Source organism: Asterias amurensis, chromosome 4 (assembly GCF_032118995.1).
Source record: "Asterias amurensis chromosome 4, ASM3211899v1".
Classification (NCBI taxonomy): Eukaryota; Metazoa; Echinodermata; class Asteroidea; order Forcipulatida; family Asteriidae; genus Asterias; species Asterias amurensis.
This window is the reverse complement of record NC_092651.1, coordinates 20,346,650-20,367,146: the sequence shown is the minus strand read 5'-3', so window position 1 is coordinate 20,367,146 and position 20,497 is coordinate 20,346,650. Positions and strand designations below refer to the sequence as shown.

Genomic DNA, 20,497 nt, shown 5'->3' with positions numbered 1-20,497 from the left:
CGGGTCTCACAACAATGGGAACAATGCCACCGTTATACAAAGGGGGTCTCTCCCTGTGCCCTTTGGTGTTGGACATTAATTATGCTGCGACCCAAAAGTTACGACGGAGCCCAAACTATGGGCTTGGGAAAAGGCCCACAATGTTCAAGGAATTCTACCGAACAGAGTCCTTCGGAACAAAGGGATAAATAGAGGAACGAAAGAGGCACCCACTAATCAATGATGAACAGGTATGATTTTGTGAGGTCAGAAAGGTACTTATTTGCAATGTTATAAAATTTGTAATAATCAAAGGGGCAAGAAATCTAAAATGGTCTACTCGGTAAAAAAAAAACCAAACAACGCAGATGTTTTCTTTTGCTTATTCAACCAAATAAACAAATAAACTTAATCGATAAGTAGCTCCAACTTAATACGATAAAAACCAGCTTTATGAAATGCATTAAAGGCAGTGGACACTATTGGTAATTACTCAAAATAATTGTTAGCATAAAACTTTTCTTGATTATAAGTAATGGGGAGAGGTTGATGGTACAAAACATTGGGAGAAATGGCTCCCTCTGTAGAAAGGTAGTTTTCGAGAAATAAGTAATTTTCCACGAATTTGATTTCGAGACCTCAGATTTAGAATTTGAGGTCTCAAAATCAAGCATCTGAAAGCACACAACTTCTTGTGACAAGGGTGTTTTTTTCTTTCATTATTATCTCGCAACTTCGACGACCGATTGAGCTCAAATTTTCACAAGTTTGTTATTTTATGCATATGTTGAGATGCGCCAACTGTGAAGACTAGTCTTTGACAATTACCAAGTGTCCACTGCCTTTAAGGACCTTACTAACAGTATGAATCAGATTTACCATTCAACATTACATTTCTTATTTGTTAAAAAATGCATTCTCCGGTTTTCTTTATAAACATAGCACATAAAAACCAAACTTTCTGACGACAAACAAAATCACACAACACCACCAACATTGGTTTTGTAAGGCACATTTTTTTATTAGCGTTATTATTGCCATTACGCAAAATATCAGTCCAATTATTGCTGCATTAATAATTGGTGATAGCAAAAATTATTATGTCAAACACACGGCTTAATATAGACCTTATCGCAAATACCAATGCGCAAGCGCAGACTGTTGAATGAGGTGCATTGTGGGATATATATGAATCAAATTTTGCTACCAGCTAGACCACAATGCATCTAATTCCAAGCTTTACGCGCGCGCCCCGGTATTTGCGAAAAGGTCTATTGTATAATGTATTTACAATAAACACACCCTCATCGCTAAATCTTCTCTCTATACACCGTTCGCATTCCATAATATATAATACTCCCTATTCCATCCAATAGCCTTTTGGTTGTCCTATGTACAAGCAGTTTCCCGAAATAATTGTATACCAAGCATTTTATACAGAATTTATTTGTTAAAACACAAACAAATAATTTCCCTTCAACCAACGCTGCTGCCTCAAGTTAAATTTACTATTTACATGAAGTACGAAAGGTAAATGGCGGCAAAAGTTTTTAAATTGTGTATACATGTATCCAAATTACATCATCTATAATGCTTATTAATTCAATTTGCACTCACGATTAACATAATATACACTGTGCAAATATGGCGATACTTTGACGTTTAATAACTAGGGACAACAAGGTCAAATTCAGTTTTGTGATCCACTCATTTTCAAATGACTAATAGAGTCTTTAAGAAAACTTGAGGGCAAAACTTGCAAGTCTCCCACCTCACGCTAGTTTTTTCATGCTGTCAAATAGGCTTACAAGTGTAATTTAGGACTTTATTCCAAAAACCTCAGCTTTGCATCCAGCTCCGTCGTAAATTTGGAGTATAAATTTTGCCCAGTGTTCCAACATAAAACTGGTAGCCCGAAGCTAAAACCCAAGCCCAGGTGTGGAAAAAGCTGGAACCCCATGGCTTCCAACGATGTTTAAAATGCGCGCAAAACTTGTAGGGTTCCTTCTCCATTGTGGGATTAGCGAATCGTTACATTCTTAATATGAATATATAGACCATGTGACCTTTGTTTAACATAGGTGTGACCTTGTACATTCTTTGGTTTTTCTGGCAGGCAAGACACTCCACTGGTCATATGTGAAAGTTGACATTTTGTGTCATAATTTCCACATGAATCCAATAATTATGAAAGTAAAAGCTGGACAAGTTTTAAGATGTGCCCCCTTTCTTCCATTAGTATGATTGATTTTGGGACCTAAAAATCTAATTCTGAGGTCTCAAAATCAAATTCGTGGAAAATTACTTCTTTCTCGAAAACTACTTTAATACTTCAGAGGGAGCCGTTTCTCAAAATGTTGTATACTATCAACGGCTCTCCATTGCTTGTACCAAGTAAGGTTTGATGCTAATAATTATTTTGAGTAATTACCAATAGTGTCAAGTACCTTTAAAGGGCAAGGCCCTTTGCAAATAACAAAGAGCACTTCTGTTGGATCTTAATAAAATCTATGGGAAATTTTTGAAGGAAAGACACTCTGCCCAAATCCAGAGCAACAGACCATGGCCTTCCTAATTCCAGGATTGGATTTAACCCAATATATGTAATCACAAACTGTGTTTACCATTAGTAATCTAGCTCCCAAATCCACACTCTAAAAATTATTTCAAAATTCTTATTTACAAACTCACAATCTTTTCAAGGTTGGCAAATTATAAGATGGAGCCGAGTAGCTATACCTCTGGGTTATTTTCAGCGGGACTTTGGGTCACAAACCAAAATAATTCATTAACTCCCGACTCAATTATTACATCAAGGTGGGACTTTGGTCACTTTCTAGAAGCCCAAATATCGCTTAACAAAACCATAGCAAACCACAATCAATTTGATTCTGATCTTCTTAAAGGCACTGGACCCGTTTGGTAATTACTCAAAATATTTATCAGCATTAAAATTGACTAGGTAATGAGCAACAGAGAGCTGTAGTATTAGTATAAACATTGTGAGAAATGACTCTCTACTGAAGCAATGTAGTTTTTGCAAAATAGGTAAATTCTCACTACAATATTTGAATCTGGGAAAAACTTCAGGCCTAAAGCCTTTCTCAGGCATCTGAAAGTATTTGTGCAACAAGTGTGTTTTTCTTTCATTATTTTCTTGCAACTATGATGACCAATGGAGCCCAAATTTTCACAGATTTGTTACTTTATGCATATGTTGGGATACACTGAGTGAGGATAATGGTCTTTGACAATTACTTAAGGTGTCCAGTGCCTTTAATGATCTCAGACCAAATGAAACATCTAAGCTTCTTCTGAATCTTTTCGGTCACACAAAGATATTCGTATCTGATTTATACAGTGGCTCAGTCATGCTATTACCATCAACAAGGTAAAAAATTGAACCGATAAGTCAGCTATCAGTGAGCGGCTTAAAGAACGAGCCGCTCGTAGACGAACTCAGAAGCTTCCGCTTCCGTCTCACAAGCCCCGTGTTCTCTACGTCAACTGACGATGAGGGACCCCTCTTCCCAATGGCTCCAAGGAAAGGATTGGTTTGCTTGCTTCTATTGAATCTGGGTTTGATCTCAAACTCGTCGCTGCTTGATGTTGAGAGGTTATCGCTGAGTATGGAGAGAACTCGGCTGGGTGGCTTGGACGACTTCTTTGAGACAATAGTGGAGTCCTCGTTATCTGATATGACGATGGTCGTGTTCATTAAGACGCTGGACGTACTGGTGACTGTGTCGCTTGCGTCCTGATAAAACAGTGAGAGGAAAATTAATTAGGTAATTCGTCATCAAGTAAATTTCATTTCACTTCATTTATTCATTTCAATTAAAGCCAACATTTATTTCATTCTACTCTTCTCAAAATATAACATATACAAAATGTTACATAGAAGCAAAATAATAAGCACAGAGGATGGAGGGAAAATACTTAATCTATGAAAATCAAATATAAAGTAAGCATGAGGCTGACAGATTAAGGTTTGTAGAAAACAGCCCAGACAGACAATCCACAAACAAGGAGACAAAACAAAGGGACAAGACAATAAATAGTTAAAATGATTAATTCCTTGTGAAGCCAAGGGCTCTCAGAAAAGCCAACTTAAGCCCGGTTCATACTTCCTGCGAATGCGAATGCGATTCGAATGTTGATGTCACAAATTCGCAACGAGAAAATTCGCAGCAGTTCAACTCTGCTCAACTCACTTGCGAATATCGCTGCGAAAGGAGGGTTGTGACGTCAAATTCACTTCGCATTCGCATGAACCAGGCTTTAGTCACTGTACTAGCAAAGAACTCAATGGAGAGAAGGCAAGGAAGGCATGCTCTACAAAGCTGAGTGGTGCAGATTTCTTAAAAACAAAATGCTAAGTTTTCCAAAAGCTGTGCTGCTAATTTTCTTGTCATATGCCCGCTACTCTAATTGCTTCAAAACCCCTGGTTAAAGTTTTATACTAGGTACGTTGTTTCTGATAAAAATCTTGCCTGGATTTTGTATCAACAGAACTTCATTGGTTTATTCTTTATGATCGATTGAAATGAAAGAACATGGGCATGCCAAAAGTTTGTTCTTTCAGTGCCAAGGTCAAACAAGTAAGGTATATTTTATGTATTTTGAAAGTACCATTATCGTACATAGATCGCGATCTATTTTTGTACTCGAAATATGTCATAATATGTACATAAACGACCCAAAATGTACATGTTATCACAAGAGGGTATTATCACTCAAGAAATGCTATTGACTTTGGGATGTACCAAGGAAACAGCGAAATCAGCAAGATTTATTTTTTGTAAATGGGAATTAAAAAAAAAAAAAAAAAAAAAAAGTCGGGTGTTGTAGGTTCAAGATGCCAAAAAAATCTGGCACTGAAACAGTCATAAACTTCATCTTACCATATCCCCCTTGTTTTGGCATTTCACCGATTCACATTTGCAGCTCTCAGAGCACGCAATCCCACTCTTTTTGCAGCTGCAGAGACGAGACTTGCAGAAACCTTTGCATCCACACCCAACCTATGATAGGAAACATAAATGACTAAAATTCAAACTGTTACATTGCAGTAGACAACATCTTTGCGGGCAAATTGCATTTTGGCTTTCAGCCACGCTGTTTACTAACCGAGCAAAATTGCCCGTAAGGATGACCAATTTACAACATGTTGAAACTATCTAAAAAAGACTTTGGAACGCTAAGGGGAGGCAGCAGACTTACCAGGTAACTTTCCGTGGTTCACAAACGTATAGTTCAGAGCAAATGCACATTACAGATTGACCTGGGCCCAATTTCAAAAAGCTGTTAAGCAGAAAATACTGCTCAGCAAATGTTTTGGCTTGGCAAAAATTGAGTGGGGCACCAGTTACAACAATGCAACCTAATGTGATTTTAGCTGGTAACCTGTTTCTGTTAAGCAATACAATTCTGTGCTTATAGCAAGCTTTTGTTAAACAAATCAACAATCTGAACAGGGATTGTGGGATAAATTCTCACCTTTTCTAGAGAGACCTTTTTGCTTCCTGTGATTATGGGGCGTGGCCCTCGTAATGCCTTGACATGCGGTGTCAGGTGCCAATCTGAGTCCCTCGAGTTATCAAAATCACTCTCAGATTCGGAATGAAAATATTCCTGAACTGTGTACCTCGGAATGTTTCTCTGTTGAGTTAATAAAAAAGAAGAGAGGATCCAATTCGTTATCATTTTTTTAAATATATATAATCAAAATTTACGACTGGATCTCAACATCCTTTTGAACACCGTTAACAACAGCTGTAGCTGTAGCCGCTTCGTCACTTTGGCTAGAGCTACGGCTAGATTAGCGCGTCTGCCAGTGTTGAAGAATAGGCAGACGCGCACGATCTAGCCGTAGCTGTAGCCGAAGTCGCTGCTTCGGATACGGCCTCAGTGAAGTGAGTCATTAATTAGTCTGGTACCTGTCTGGCTGTTCTCTTCTTAAGCACTGGTGTTCCCTCAGGGGAGGTTTCAGGGGACCGGATGGCGGGCATCAGGGACTGTTTACGCCCAGAGTAGCTCATCAGTGTCAATTGCTGTGGAGCAAAATACAAAGTTATAAACTGAAATTTATGCAATAGTTTGTAGAGCCCCATAGTTTTAATCCTGGATTAAATTGTTACAAAATCAATATATTCAATAATGCAACTATACAAGACATATCTTAAAAAGTGTGAGCTTTGCCGATAGAAGAAAAACCAAATGAAGGATGGTTGCAATTTGTACATGGAGGTAGACAAAAAACATTATTTATAATATTATAAACTCTGGTTGGGATACAGCAGAGTTGTAGCTAGAGACAGTTGAGCGTCGGCTGCAAAGTTTATTGTTCAATTTAAACTTGTCTTGCACGCCAAAGACTCCCTAGAACCAGATTTAAGAACCGTATGTTTTTTTAAATAAAGAAAAAATGACTGGAGTAAGAATTAAACCTGCAACCTCCAGATTAACATGCCAGCACTCTACTTTACTGAGCTATATAGCCCTGTGTTAAATAGTGGTCTCCCTATTTTTGTCAATATCGCCTTAGTCTGTGCCATTCAACATTTTGTTTTTGAAAGTTCACCTTGTGTAGTTGATCATTCTCATCCACTGTCTCCTGAAGCTGCTCATGCAGTGTGCTCAACTCTCTAATCTGGTCATCCTGTACAAAATATAAAGCAACAGAGTTACAACATGGAAACATACTCATACCATGGAGATAGAAATCAGACATAAAAACCACTTCTGGTGAAAAGCGTCCATAACCAACATAAAGATCAGACAGTTATTGTCTTATCTTGTGATACACTTTCTGGGTACAGGGGTTCGATTTCACAAAGAGTTAGGACTAGTCCTAGGAGATATGAAAATCGTATGGCTAGTCCTGAGTTAGGACGAGTTACTCGTCTTAACTCGAGATAGGACTAATCTTAACGCTTTGTGAAATCCACCCCTGATCTCACAATTGCCAAGTGTATTTCATTTGAAATGGTTCTCCTTCTAGTCATCTATGCCCACCTTCATTTTAGGTTTTTTTTACTATTTGATTACTTTCGTTCAAGGTACTCCTCTTTGAGTTAAAATTTAAATTTTTGTTTGTTGCTTTCATATTTACTGTAATTTATTTCATTTTTGTATTTGTCAATGGGAATTTCATAACGAGCCTTATTGGCCTCTGTAAATACCCCCTCATTGGTTTGCTCTGTATTCGAATCACATTAAATTATTTTTTTATTTTATTATTCATTTCCCCCCCCCATTTATTATTTGTCTCTACCAGTACTGGATTGTCTTTGACTTCAACTATTGTTCTAAATTTATTTTACTTTTTTCACTATTAAAAAATAAAATAAATGATGATTTGATTTGAATTAAAAGGAATGAAGAAGTGTTGATGAGAATTTCAGCTGATGGTACAAATCACATTGACATCTCTGCAGGGCAAGTCCAACTTGCCTGGTTTGGCCGCATTAAAGCCATTATACACTTTCGGAACAGAAAAAAAAAAATAAAAAAATCACAGATTTACAAATAACTTACAGGGTTAGCAGAAGGTCATGGTGAAAGACTTTTCTTGAAATATTATTCCATGAAATGCTTTACTTTTTGAGAAAACATTAAAACAATGAGCAATTCTCGATAACGAGAATTACGGATTTATTTTAAACACATGTCATGACACGGCGAAAAGTGCGGAAACAAGGGTGGGTTTTCCAGTTATTTTCTCCTGACTCCGATGACCGATTGAGCCTAAATTTTCACAGGTTTGTTACTTTATATATAAGTTGTGATACACGAAGTGTGGGCCTTGGACAATACTGTTTACCGAAAGTGTCCAATGGCTTTAAGTGAGAATAAAAAAAAAGTAGGTTAACACAAAAATGCCCGATTGGCCAAATGAGCCAGCTGCTGCATGAGGCAAACCCCGAGTGTTGATATCGCAGATATTGGGCCAAGAACAGATAAACATTTTGTTGAGTTTCTCTCACTCACCTGAAACCTGATTCTCTTGACCAGCTGGTCATCTGCATCTTTCAGAGAGGGTTTAATTGGAGTACTTGGCTGACTTTGACTCTTTGCCTGCGACAGCTGAGTCAGGAGATACAGCACCTGGAATGCATGAAATAACATAAATTTACTTGCAACAACAGGAGAGAACTTCCAAACTGACTATATTATATCTTATATGCACCGAAAACGAGAAATCAACCTATCAAAGACTATGTTTTGCTGTAAAATCAAATCTTTTAAAATTCTAATCATGCGAAAATGGGCATAACCATGGGTGTATTCAGCAGGGGATAGAGCAGGGGATACCAGTAAAACCCCAGAGTATTCTTCAAGTGAGCAATCAGACCCTTGTAGAATAATAGGAACCTAGGCGGGACATTGTGAAAGTGCACCGGTTAACCGTGGGGTAAAAAAACTCCTTGCTCAGGAATAAGAGATACAGTGAGAAAAAGGACTTAAATGCATGGGGCACGTTTGGTAATTGTCAAAGACCATTATTCTCACTTGGTGTATCCATGCATAAAAAAGCAAATCTGTGAAAATTTGGGTTCAATTGGTTATCGAAAGTTGTAAGGAAATATTTAAAGAAAAAACTAATTTAGCCTTCGAGAAAGACTCTGCTAGGGTCGAAACGTCAGGCCATTAACTATTTTTTGCAAAAAACTAATTTGTTACACAAATTTGGGGCTTTCAGACGCCTGAGAAAGTCTTCAGGCCTGTAGTCTTTTTTCAGACTCAAGTATTTTGGTGAGAAGTTACCTCTTTCTCAAAAACTACAATACTTCAGATGGAGTCTGTTTTAGCAGTGTCTTATTCTATCAACAGCTTGATCTCCATTACTTGTTACCAAACTTTCTCCCAAATATATTTTGAGCAAGTTCCAAAGTGTCCAGTGCCATTAAATGCAACAAACTGAAATCAAACAAATTAAAAGTTGTGAGAATCAAATAGACAAAGACTGTGAGTATCTCTTACCTTGTCTTCGTGAGATCTCTGCATCACAGTTTTCTGTTTCTCATGGTCAGCTTTCAGCTCTAAGATCGTTTCTTGTAGAGTCTCTGATTCCTTCTCAAGCTCAGTGTGGCTGTACTTCAGTTCCTCCAAGTCACTCTGTGTGGTATTTGCTTTAGCCTTGGCAGCAACGCACTGGAAGAAACAGGTATTGAATATCAGACGATTGTTACATAAGCAAGATTTGAAAACTTTAACATGGCTTTAAGACACTGGACACTATTGGTAGTTGTCAAAGACCAGTCTTTTCACTTGGTGTATCTCAACATATGCACAAAATAAAAAACCTGTGAGATAATAATGAAAATTATACATTCTTGGTTGTTTGTTTTGTTTTGTTTGATTGTTTTATGCCTATATTAATGTAGATGCATTATTATACAATAAAACTAAGAGGTACAATCAAATACTAGCTTACAGGTGAATAAAATCTCTTTTTGGAGAAGTTGTGGTTCTGAGAAGAACTTGAATTGTGACTTCATTCAGTATGCTCTGCTTGTTATTGACTTGTTTTTCGATTGAATAACAGCACCTCACTTTAGAGTAATAAAACAAATTATGCTCAAATGTTGAGTTTGGGTCTGATAAATACCTTTCAATTCTGTTGAGTAACGAAGTATACTTAATATGAAAGGCAAACAAGATAAATCTTCTCTTAAGTGTCTTAGTATTTATTCAAAAGAAAACAGCTGAATTCACGCTGAATACTATGTCAGCAAGGTTTTTTCTCATTTTGAAACCGGTCTAGTAAAAGAAATTCTGGTCTAGTAAATAACTTGAGCTACAAACAAGCCCTGCCCTCTCGACGATTTTCCAGCAAATAATTGAGCCTCGTGTAAAGCTCACAATTTGCAAAGCAAATACAGGCCTTAAGGCCTGGTCCCACTGCAACGATAACGAGAACGATCACGACGCGAAGAGAACGCGTTCTATTGGTTGAATTGCTCCACGCAGAAGACGCACACGCTCATTCAACCAATAGATCAGCGTTCTCTTGGCGTCGTTATCAGTCTCGTTATCACTGCAGTGGGACCGGGCTTTTAAACTTCCCTCTTGAATGGGCACAGCAATTTCTCTCTGGAAAGGGGCATCTCTATGATATAGTTCTTTAGTTTGTATTAAAACTTTGCAAAGGGCACTGCAGCAAAAGCACAGGGCACCGCGGCAATTGCTGTGTGTGCCGTGGGTAGTTTTGAGGCCTGCAAATAGAACAGTAACTGTTGACTTACCGTCTCCAGCAGCCATTTAAGGCCACATTTAGCCTCCACCATACTGGTTATTTCTGTCCACCGAGATTTCCCTTTCTCCTCTAAAAGAAATTAACAACAACAATTAAAAATCATCTCAACTCAATTCAAATCAACGTTTGTTTCATACTCTTTTCAAATGAAGAAATGTAACACATAAGATCTGATAATTGGTAAAATTTGTAATGTTCCTAAATAGATAGTTTAATCTTTTTTTGCTGTACTTTTATATTTTTAAAGTGCAAAATGAATCAAAGAGTGCGAATGCAATGGGAAGTGTAGTGTAGGCCTATACTTGTAGTGCTAAAGTAAAATAATAGACCGAACCATTACGCTCTGCCCCATTGCGTATTGACCAATCACAACCCATTGTGCAACCAAAAGTCTGACAAATAAAGTCTGACACGCGTGTGCGTATGCTTTGCACGCGCGGCAGAGTTGTGCAGAAGGCTCACGTGTTCTTCCTCACACATGCGCCCTGGGCGGGGCCTAATAGATCGGTCTAGTGATGAAGGCTCAAACTAAATGAATAAAAAGTTGCAAGCTAAATGAACGAAAATGAAAAACATTTGATTGATTGTTAGAAGAGAGCTTGTCACATGTTATAAATCAAAATCATTATCAAATTGATTTTTCAAAACAGATGTTCGTTCTTAACCCATTTCAAGATCATGATTTAAGAATTCTGTTTTCAAAATAACTTGTGAGAGTTTCATTAAAATGTTTCACTCTAATTCACAGCTACATTAAACACTCGTGACTCTCCCGATCATACTTATGTAGTCAACCCTGAAAAGAAAAAGCCTATAATTTTGCCTCCCCCCCCACCCCAACGAACACACAAACACAAACAGATTGACAGAAAAAAGTGTCAACCAATAGGTGTAGGCTGATGTAAACAAGAAATTAAACCAATGTTTAGCATTCCTTCAATAAAAGTTTCATGAAAGCACAACTCATACATAATGTTAAAAAGATAACATTAAATGACAGCTTTTCAACAGTAAATTAAATATACAAAGTTACGTAAGCAGAAAACAAAATAGTAATCAAAATAAAAGAAAGTAGCTTGCAAGCAAAATAAAAAAACAAAAAACAATGACCGGTTACACCGGTCTAGTCACTAGACCGGTGTTCTCAAGCATAGCAAAAGCAACAAGAGATATTAAATGTGTGTGTTCTCACCCAGTATTTAAGTACTGTGCTTGGATGAAGAGCAGCTACAATGCCAAAATCTCTAGTCCCTGGGTAAGCAGCAGTGGTTTTTAAGATTTGCCTAAGGTTTGATCCCTAAACGAACACATTTTGTCCAAAGCAGCAAGCAGATTTTGTGTCTTTAGCTCCTTTCACACGAGAGCAATTTAGCAAGGGTTCTTGCTAAATTGTAGCATGGTTGTAAAATGTTCTAAAAAGAACAACAATTTGTTCTACCTCCCAAGTTCTCTAGCAAAATCTTGGCAAACACTTTTTTTACAACCATGCAAAAATTAGGCAAGGGACCCTAGTTAAATAGCTGTTGTGTGAATAGCACTTTAGGCGCTCTTATACCGTTCTGATTTGACTGATGCGGCCTAAATTCTAACAAACGAGTACATTGAATGAAGAACCTATGATCACCACAGATTCCGTCCCAAGAAGATATTTTTTTATATTTTGCTATTGGCACTTCCACAAACGAGTACATTGAATGTAGAACCTATGATCACCACAGATTCCGTCCCAAGAAGATATTTTTTTATATTTTGCTATTGGCACTTCCACAAACGAGTACATTGAATGAAGAACCTATGATCACCACACATTCCGTCCCAAGAAGATATTTTTTAATATTTTGCTATTGGCACTTCCACAAACGAGTACATTGAATGTAGAACCTATGATCACCACACATTCCGTCCCAAGAAGATATTTTTTAATATTTTGCTATTGGCACTTCCACCGGTTGTTACTGCATTAAGTTAGACTGCATTAAACTCTACTGGATATAGTGGTCTCTACTTGGTCTCAGATTTACAGGATTTCTACAACACTACAAATGACAAACAAGATGTTTGACAAAAGATCTTCAAAGAAGTTTTAAGTCAAACGAGTATCCAATCATGCAAGCAGGAAAAATTCAGAAAAGTCACACAGACCCGATACCATTAAAAATCCACAATAAACATGGACACATATGATGGGCAAAGAGTTAAAAGATGAAACAGGGTTCCAAGGGTCCAAATTCTAAATAGGGTAAGACTTTATGAACAAATTTCTGCTTAGCAAATTTTGGGCACAACACCAGTCACAGGTGGTACATGAGACATGTTTTGGCAGTCGTAACCAAAAACTCTTTTGGTCGTTTGGCCAATTCATCTGAAACAGTCTTTGGTTACGACAACCAAAACACACCTATGGTACTTGTACTTGCTGGTAACCTGTATCTAGTTAGCGTACTTGTTCTGTGCTTTGCTAATTTCTGTGCTTAAGCAGCTTTTTGGACCCTGGTCTAGTGTCTAAAGCCAGCAAGAGTCCCCTCTGTCTAACACCAAGCCATGCTAACAGAGACCCCCTATGAAGCTCCAGACCTACACCACACTGAGCATGTAGCGGACAGAGAATGCCAAGCATGCAAAGGCTGAATGAAAATAATCAAATGAATCCTACCTTGGTCTGCGTCCACGATCTTCTGCTGGAGGTCAGAGATCTGGACATTACGCATTTCTCGCTCCATCTCCAGATCTTTAATGCGCTGCGTAATGTCGCGGTCATGGACGTCCACTGCCTTGGTCGGGGTGGCAAGTTTCTAATGGTAATAAACAAGATAAAGTCATTAAGTTAAAAACAATCAAGAGGCTTTATTGCCAACTGTACTGACCTCTCTTCCCAAAAGACCCCTCTTCTGGCAGTCAAATTGCACATACAAATTATGGTAAGCATATAAACGCAACATAGACTAAAATTTGCACTACACTATAACCAAGGTTGAGAGTCATTACTGAAAAAAACCCAGTTTGATTACTTTTTAAGAACAGTGTTCTAAGCACTAGAGATGTAGATTAAAGAGCAAGATTTTGTTTGTATGTTGACAAAATAACAGCTGGTTTTCTTCGCCAGGGAGACAAAAAAAGTCTGACTTCAGAAAAAAGGCTGAAAAAATCTTGTCCCTTATTTAATAACAGCAACGCTTTTTACTGAGATGAAGTGAATAGGATCAACATGCACAAATTCTGTATGACATTCATTTTGGATGCAAATCACTGTGTCGCAATTCACAGTAATCTTTCAAATTAAAAATAACTTTTAACAGTTCTATTAATTTTAAAATTCAACAGAAGCAATTGTATGAAGTTGACTTTTAGACACTATCATAATCTGTTATTTCTGGACGGGGCCTTCGTTATTCAGTGACCCTTGTTTTTAATCAAGGGAGTAAAATTAAACACCACATCGTAAAGAGAAAATGTTCTCTTCCATGTGTCACCTTTTGAGGGGGCTGATCTTCAGTCTCCTGTTGGAGTTGATGAAGCTGTTGAGACAGCGTCTTGCGGTCCGCAAGGAGAGATCCAAGGTGGCGTTTGGCTTCATTGACGCTCACCATCACCTCAAGCTCATGGTCAAGCCAGCTCTAAACACCAGGAATAAAATAGGAAACAATCAGAACACTATTATATACATTGCCAAAAGTCTCAAACTATAAGGAAAAAAGTAGGAATATTTTATCAAGTACACGGACTGATCGACATGTACATATACCGTGTAGGCCCCAATAGATATTTCAAGCTATTTAATCACAATTTTTCAAATTTTTACAAGGAATGAAAATCAGAAAATAGACTAAAGTAGGAGGAATATCATGTCTGCATCAGATAGATGTCAAATCAAGGTAAGGCATAGTATACCATGCCCGATAAATGGAAGAGAAAATCCCCTCCACAACAGAAAAGTTTCTAAACATAAACCCCTTGAAGTCCCGGAACACACACCCGCTTGTTTCTGGACATTACGTGACTTGGCTTGACTCGCAACTTGACTTGACTTGAGAAAATAACACTGGGTGCCGTGTTTAAAAAAAAAAGTTATTCTTTAGTCAGTAATTGATTTTTTTTATATAATGTGACAAGCTCCATCAACTGAAACATCAATGACAAATCAATGACTGATAGTTTACCTTAATTCTCTTGGCCACTCCAACCATGTTCTTCTCCTTTGCCTTGTCAGATGTCTGCTTCTGTCGTACAACCTTCTGTTTATCAAGAGCCTCCTTCAGCCGTTTATTGGCATTAGCAGCCTATATCAAAAGAATCAAATCAAAGTTTTTTGCTATTGTTTAAAAATGGTCCGGGCAAGCAGGTTTTTTTGTTGTTATTCTAAAATAGATAATATTATTTTTTCTAACAACAACGATCTGGGAAACTGTGTCAGAGCTCGCTCATATTCAAAAAGAAGTTGTCAAATTGTTTACTTTTAGGACTTTTTACATGTTGAAGACATATTAACATTATTGACCGATCAAATCAGACCAATTTACGGACAGTGTATTGGTAGGGCTGATTAAAGAGCCCTTTATATAAACCATGTGACCCCTTTTAGTGACCTTTTAGTAAAAGTTCAAGAGCGCTTTATTCATTTATTGAGAATAAAGTTTGACTGCAGTCATTGTTTCTAGAATGTCTAATTGCACCTTTAAAAAATGTAGTACTTTTCAGCCTAAAATGCATGGGATTCATACATACTTAAAAATAACCCACGCACTAAAAGGTTGAAGCAAGGTGACCAGCTTTTAAAACACAAAACACCAAAACAAGTATGGAGGCATCTTCTTGAAGCTGTGGCTTCTGTTTGTAGTATGGCCCCTGGAGGACAAAAATATAATGCATGCAAAAAGACACCCAGACAGGCCTCTGTCTAAAACTACAGCCCAATAAGTTTCTTTACCTCCTCCATCTTCCTTCGTAACACATTCTCATGTTTCTCATGTTTTTGAGTCATCTTGCTGAACTCACACTGGCGCTTCCGATCCTGTGGAGAGACACCACGAAACAGTTAAAATTTAAAAGAACATAAAGCTGAGAGATTTTACCAAAATTCATAGATAGGTAGAAAATATTGGCAGGAGAGAAGAACAACTCCGGTACCAAATTCCGGCTGGGAACTTACAGTATTATATCAAAGAGACTGACCTTAGCTTTGAGCTGAAGTACCTCCTTGTCCTTCTGTGCCTTCCATTGTCTGAACTTCTCTCCTTCCTCCTTAAGTTGTCTCATTAGACGTACTCTGGCTTGCTTCATCGACTACAAACAGGGCAAGGAAAAACAGAAGAGCATCAGGTTTGATACTTCACGGAGGCAACAAAGGCGATTGCCTCCAAGGCACCTGGTCATTGCCTTGGTGTCCTTTTCTCAAGGCAAAAATACCGTGGTGCCTTTGCCTTTAAAAAACAGAAGGAATTAGCTCATTACAGGTTTACTTCGCATTCTCTTATCATGTCCGCTTTGTTGCTACGTATTCCAGTTCTTCAATATTTATTTTGGTATGAATAAATATACACCCGGAAGGATACAAATATGTTTGAGAGCGCCCTCAAGCGATAACAAAAAAAACGACACATTGAATGAACCACCTGTTTCTTACCAGGATATCTGTGTTGAGTTTGGTGCATGTCTGATCGCTCCTCTCCTTCAGCTTCACCAGCTTGGATTGCTCTCCGAGTTTCTTCTTTAGTTTACTGATCTCTGTCGACAACTCCTGGAGTCGCACACGGCGCTGCTCACTCACTCTGCAAAAAAAATATATAAAAAATAAACATCAAACTCTTGTGAAAGCTGTCTAGAGACCCACGCCTGATACTTCACGCGATTGCCTCCCTTTCGCTGGTCATTGCTAAGCTTGGGCGATATCGATTTATTTTATTCACGATATATCGTCGACAATATATCGCGATATTCGATATAATCGTGATTTATTACAAACTCCCAGTGAAAGTTGAAGAAGAGACAGTCATAGCATAAGAGAGGTGTTCTAATGACCTATTCTTCTGGTTCTACTCCAAACCTATGGGGTGCAAGATGTCTCAGCTAGGAAATACATTGCGATACTTAATCGATATCGCGATGTATCGATATTTCGATTAAAACCAAATCGATCCGATATCAAAATCATTTCCAAATTAGTATCACGATATTCGATAATATCGTGATATTGCCCAAGCTTAGTCATCTCCTTGGTGCCCTTGAAATGTTCTAGTAAAAAAAAGTTTAAAAGTTCCTCATAGGGTGCCCTCTACCAAGGAAAACATGCAATGGAGACCGTGTGCTTTCAAAAACGAAGCATACAGGCCTGGAGACCCTTTGCAATGGCCTCCCTCATTGCCGAATGCCTATGCATAAAAGGCTAGCACTGACTGAGAGCACTTTTCCATTGTTTTTCCATCAACGATGGTGGTCAATGATGCCAAGTGCAATCCATTTATAATAAGCTCTACATCAACAAAAGTATGAATTATTTGGTCAGGTTGGCGTAGTGGTAGCTTTCCTAACCTTCCACCTCTACGTACTCAGTTGGAATCCCCCCGGTACCATGTGGATTGGGTTTTCAGTCCCTACTTGCAAAGTTACAATACAGATTTACATCTTCCTCATAATAGTGCCCCTTACTAGGAGAAAAGGTGATGTGTCCCTTCAAGAACAAAATTGAAGGCCTGCAAAGGAACTGGGGCCCAAAATGGTGGAAAAAGACCAGCATTATTCTGAGGTGCATTCAGTGTTGTACATGGGGTCAATAACAATATCGATATACTTTATTTGTTTTGCACTGACAACTCACCTAAAGCCAGTGGACACTATTGGTAATTACTCAAAATAATTATTGGCATAAAACCTTTCTCGGTGACGAGTAATGGGGAGAGGTTGATGGTATAAAACATTGTGATAAACAGCTCCCTCTGAAGTGCCATAGTTTTTGAGAAAGAAGTAATTTTCCACGAATTTGATTTCGAGACCTCACATTTATAACTTGAGGTATCGAAATCAACTATCTAAACGCATACAACTCTGTGAGACAAGAGTTATTTTTCTTTCATTATTATCTCGCAACTTCGATGACCTATTGAGCTCAAATTTTCACAGTTTTGTTATGTTATGCATATGTTGAGATACACCAACTGTGAAGGCTAGTCTTTGACATTTACCAATAGTGTCTACTGCCTTTAAGTAAGTAAAAAAAGAAGAAAGATTTGTGGTGACACCATGTAAGAAATCACTGTTGTGAGAAGTTGAGGCTATGAAAAGAGCAGATTTCTGCTCGACGTTGTGATCATTTTATTTTACATAGTGTCACCGCAAACCTTACCCACTCAGTATTTATCTTTTCTTACTTGTTGCTGGTTGTGTTTGTTTTTGCTACCTGAAGGGCTGATGACAGTCCTTCTCTCTCCTTCTGAAGGGTTGCAATCTCATTCTCTAGATCTCTCATGGTGTTCTGGTGAAAAGACCAAAGATGTGTGTTATTAGTACTAATTTTTCTTGAAAAGATGACTGCTCAATCCTCTTTTTTATTCGATAGTAGGACCTCTTTGATTTTGCACAAAATATTACATGGCCTGACATATCAATCCTAGCAGAGTCTTTCTGGGAGGCTTCTTGAGAAAGCTGTTGAGAAAGACTCTACCAGGGGCGAAACATCAGGCCATTTACTTTTTGGTTATTTTAACCATATCCCTTTTGACTTTTAGCCTTGTTTGGGGCGAACTCGCATAAAAAAAAATATAAAAAAAAACCTGTACTGACATGACACATAAAATCACAGATAAAACAACAAATTCATAATTTTACAGATGACCAAAAAAAACCTCACCTCATAGTGCATCTTCATGACGGTCATCTTCTCATCATTCTGTCCCATGGTCTGAGCTAATTCCTGCTTCATGGCTAGAGCTTTATTGAGTTCTTGGAGCTCCCTACCCAGCTGAGCTTGGCGTAGTGTATGCTTGGTGGCATCGATGGGGGAAGACGACCCCTCAGGTGACTCAGCACTCGCATCAGTCTTGAATACAAACAGTAAGGTGCTTCATGTAAATACCAGTTTAAAGTTTGAGAATTAAGAAGTCAATGACACAGTGTCTGATATAGTTTTTTCTTACTACGGTTGGTCAGTAAATGTTCTCTTTTTGCTAAGGTTAGTCAGCAAAAGTTATCTTTTTACATTATTAGTGTACTTAACCCTCGGAGCAGCTGCGTGAAAATGTTTTACATGCTGGAACCGCTGGGCGCGATCGGAAGGCAGATTGTATTACGGGTAAATAACTGTGTTTGGTTGGCACAATTCTTGTTCTAACATGCTGAACAGATATATGGATGTTCCCTGGACCCATACTCTATAGATGATAGAGTGTGACCTCCGACGTCACCCGGAAACCATAACATGATTCGCGCGCATACCGCCGGGCAAAACCTTTGTGTTTTGGCAGCCAGCTAGAAAGTGTATGCAATCTTACCATGACTACGCGTCTTTTGGCCCGTCTTTTGACATGACATATACAGTGTTTTGTCAACAGGGCGGTTTGAATGTAAACATGGGTCACATCGTCTATAGATTGAAGCATGCTAAAAATGTACACATTGGTTCACTACTATCATGCTAGTTCAAAGTGTTTGTGCACACAATAAGATTTGTTGGTGCACATTATAATGGGTCCAGAGACTAATCTGCCATCCCACACTATTTTGTCAACCTCTGGTTTACCCACTCAGAAATCACTACTGTATTATGAAAGAGTGATGTTTTTGAATAGTTAAAAAACATCAGCAGAATTGATCTACACATTTTGTAGTTATTAAAAAAAAGTATGAAGCTGGTCCTTGCGCCAGCGCCCCTTGGCTGCTCCATAGGTTAAATAATCATCATCTGTCTGTCCGGTTTGTCTGGGTGTACAAGATACACTTGTTGGGAGATTTTTAGGTAGGAACTGTACTGGGCCAATTTCATAGAGCTGCTTAAGCAAACAAAATTGCTTAAGCATGAAAACAGCTTGCTTATTTTACACATGTTACTGGCCAAAAGTTCATGCTGTATACATTGCTTGTGACTGGTATTTAGCTGCTGTTAACTTAGCATAACAATTGAGTTGAGTCTTGGCCGGTAATCTGATTTTACTAAGCAAGGATTTTTTTTCTTAAGCAAAATTTTGTGCTTAAGCAGCTCTATGAAATTGGGCCCTGGTTGGGTGTTTTTTCATTACACTTACCTCCTGAGAATTCTCCTTGTCTGAATTACTATCAAACAACGTCTGGGCGTTGGACAGTTTGTCCTCCATTTCCAGCTCGATGATCTTCTTCTGCAAAGTACGGACGATGTCCAGCTGTTCCGAGGCCTTGTCGTTGTCGGCCGCCGAGACGGTGACGTCGAGTGCGCCGATGCTGATGTCCGTCTGCTCCTTCAGCTCTTCCAACTTCTGCTTGAGTTTGTCTCGGGACATTTCAGCCTGGCGATGGAAGTGCAGAAATTGTAACAAAAATTAAATTGGGCCCAGGTTGGAGTCTTCACATGGGTAGCATAGCACATTTAAAAAACTTCAAGTGTAAAGAAATGATGGCGATATCAGGGGAGACCATGTCACTGCACACAACACAATCACTCTCTGTAGCTGAGATAAATCCAGTAAGAATGGAACTTAAGCAGCATGCAGCATCAGAGTCCAGCATTCTCCAGAAGACGATCAGAGCATACTGATCGAAACGTCGAGTTAATCCAACGGTTCTATTCAGAACCACCCCAACTCATTTAGAGATTGTTATTACATGGTGTTACCGCAAACTCTTCTATATAAGAATGGAACTAGACTACCTACCAGGATTGCCTTTTCACACATATGTGTGGTCTGGTCAATAGATGACTGTAGCTCCACAGTTAGCTTCTGATTCTGGGACTGCAAAAAATACAAAACTTAAAAATGTCAGACAAATGTTTTTAATAGGTTGTTTTTTTGTCAACGTACTGCTGATTTATAGCCAATATCAAGAAATATACATTAAAAGTAACTACTTTTGAAACAATTCTCTTGAGAGAGAAATTGGATTTGATTCAGTTAAAGCCATTGGACACTTTCTGAACAGAATTTTTTTTTAAAGTTCACAGATTTACAAATTATTTACAGGGTTTAAAGAAGGTACTGGTGAAAGACTTCCCTTGAAATGCTTTACTTTTTGAGAAAACATTAAAACAATTATAAATTCTCGATATCGAGAATAACGGATTTATTTTAAACACATGTC

The 20,497-nt window shown here is 38.2% G+C and overlaps 1 protein-coding gene across 2 annotated transcripts in view; it reads right to left on the bottom strand.

The window, feature by feature from the left end:
* Positions 1-724: 724 nt before the first annotated feature.
* LOC139935664 (chromosome-associated kinesin KIF4-like) overlaps positions 725-20,497 on the bottom strand; it is a 39,937-nt gene continuing 20,164 nt past the window's right edge. For both annotated transcript variants that reach the window (XM_071930172.1, XM_071930171.1), the window contains exons 11-28: positions 20,074-20,151; positions 19,471-19,707; positions 18,081-18,269; positions 17,602-17,705; positions 15,861-16,005; positions 15,410-15,520; positions 15,165-15,248; positions 14,398-14,517; positions 13,711-13,854; positions 12,894-13,032; positions 10,230-10,309; positions 8,965-9,135; positions 7,972-8,088; positions 6,563-6,640; positions 5,919-6,032; positions 5,479-5,640; positions 4,884-5,003; positions 725-3,736 (exon numbers count right to left, since the gene is read on the bottom strand). In XM_071930172.1, coding sequence (XP_071786273.1) covers positions 3,392-3,736; positions 4,884-5,003; positions 5,479-5,640; positions 5,919-6,032; positions 6,563-6,640; positions 7,972-8,088; positions 8,965-9,135; positions 10,230-10,309; positions 12,894-13,032; positions 13,711-13,854; positions 14,398-14,517; positions 15,165-15,248; positions 15,410-15,520; positions 15,861-16,005; positions 17,602-17,705; positions 18,081-18,269; positions 19,471-19,707; positions 20,074-20,151 — 2,538 coding nt within the window. In that variant the 3' untranslated portion in view covers positions 725-3,391. The remainder of the gene's footprint in view (positions 3,737-4,883; positions 5,004-5,478; positions 5,641-5,918; positions 6,033-6,562; positions 6,641-7,971; positions 8,089-8,964; positions 9,136-10,229; positions 10,310-12,893; positions 13,033-13,710; positions 13,855-14,397; positions 14,518-15,164; positions 15,249-15,409; positions 15,521-15,860; positions 16,006-17,601; positions 17,706-18,080; positions 18,270-19,470; positions 19,708-20,073; positions 20,152-20,497) is intronic.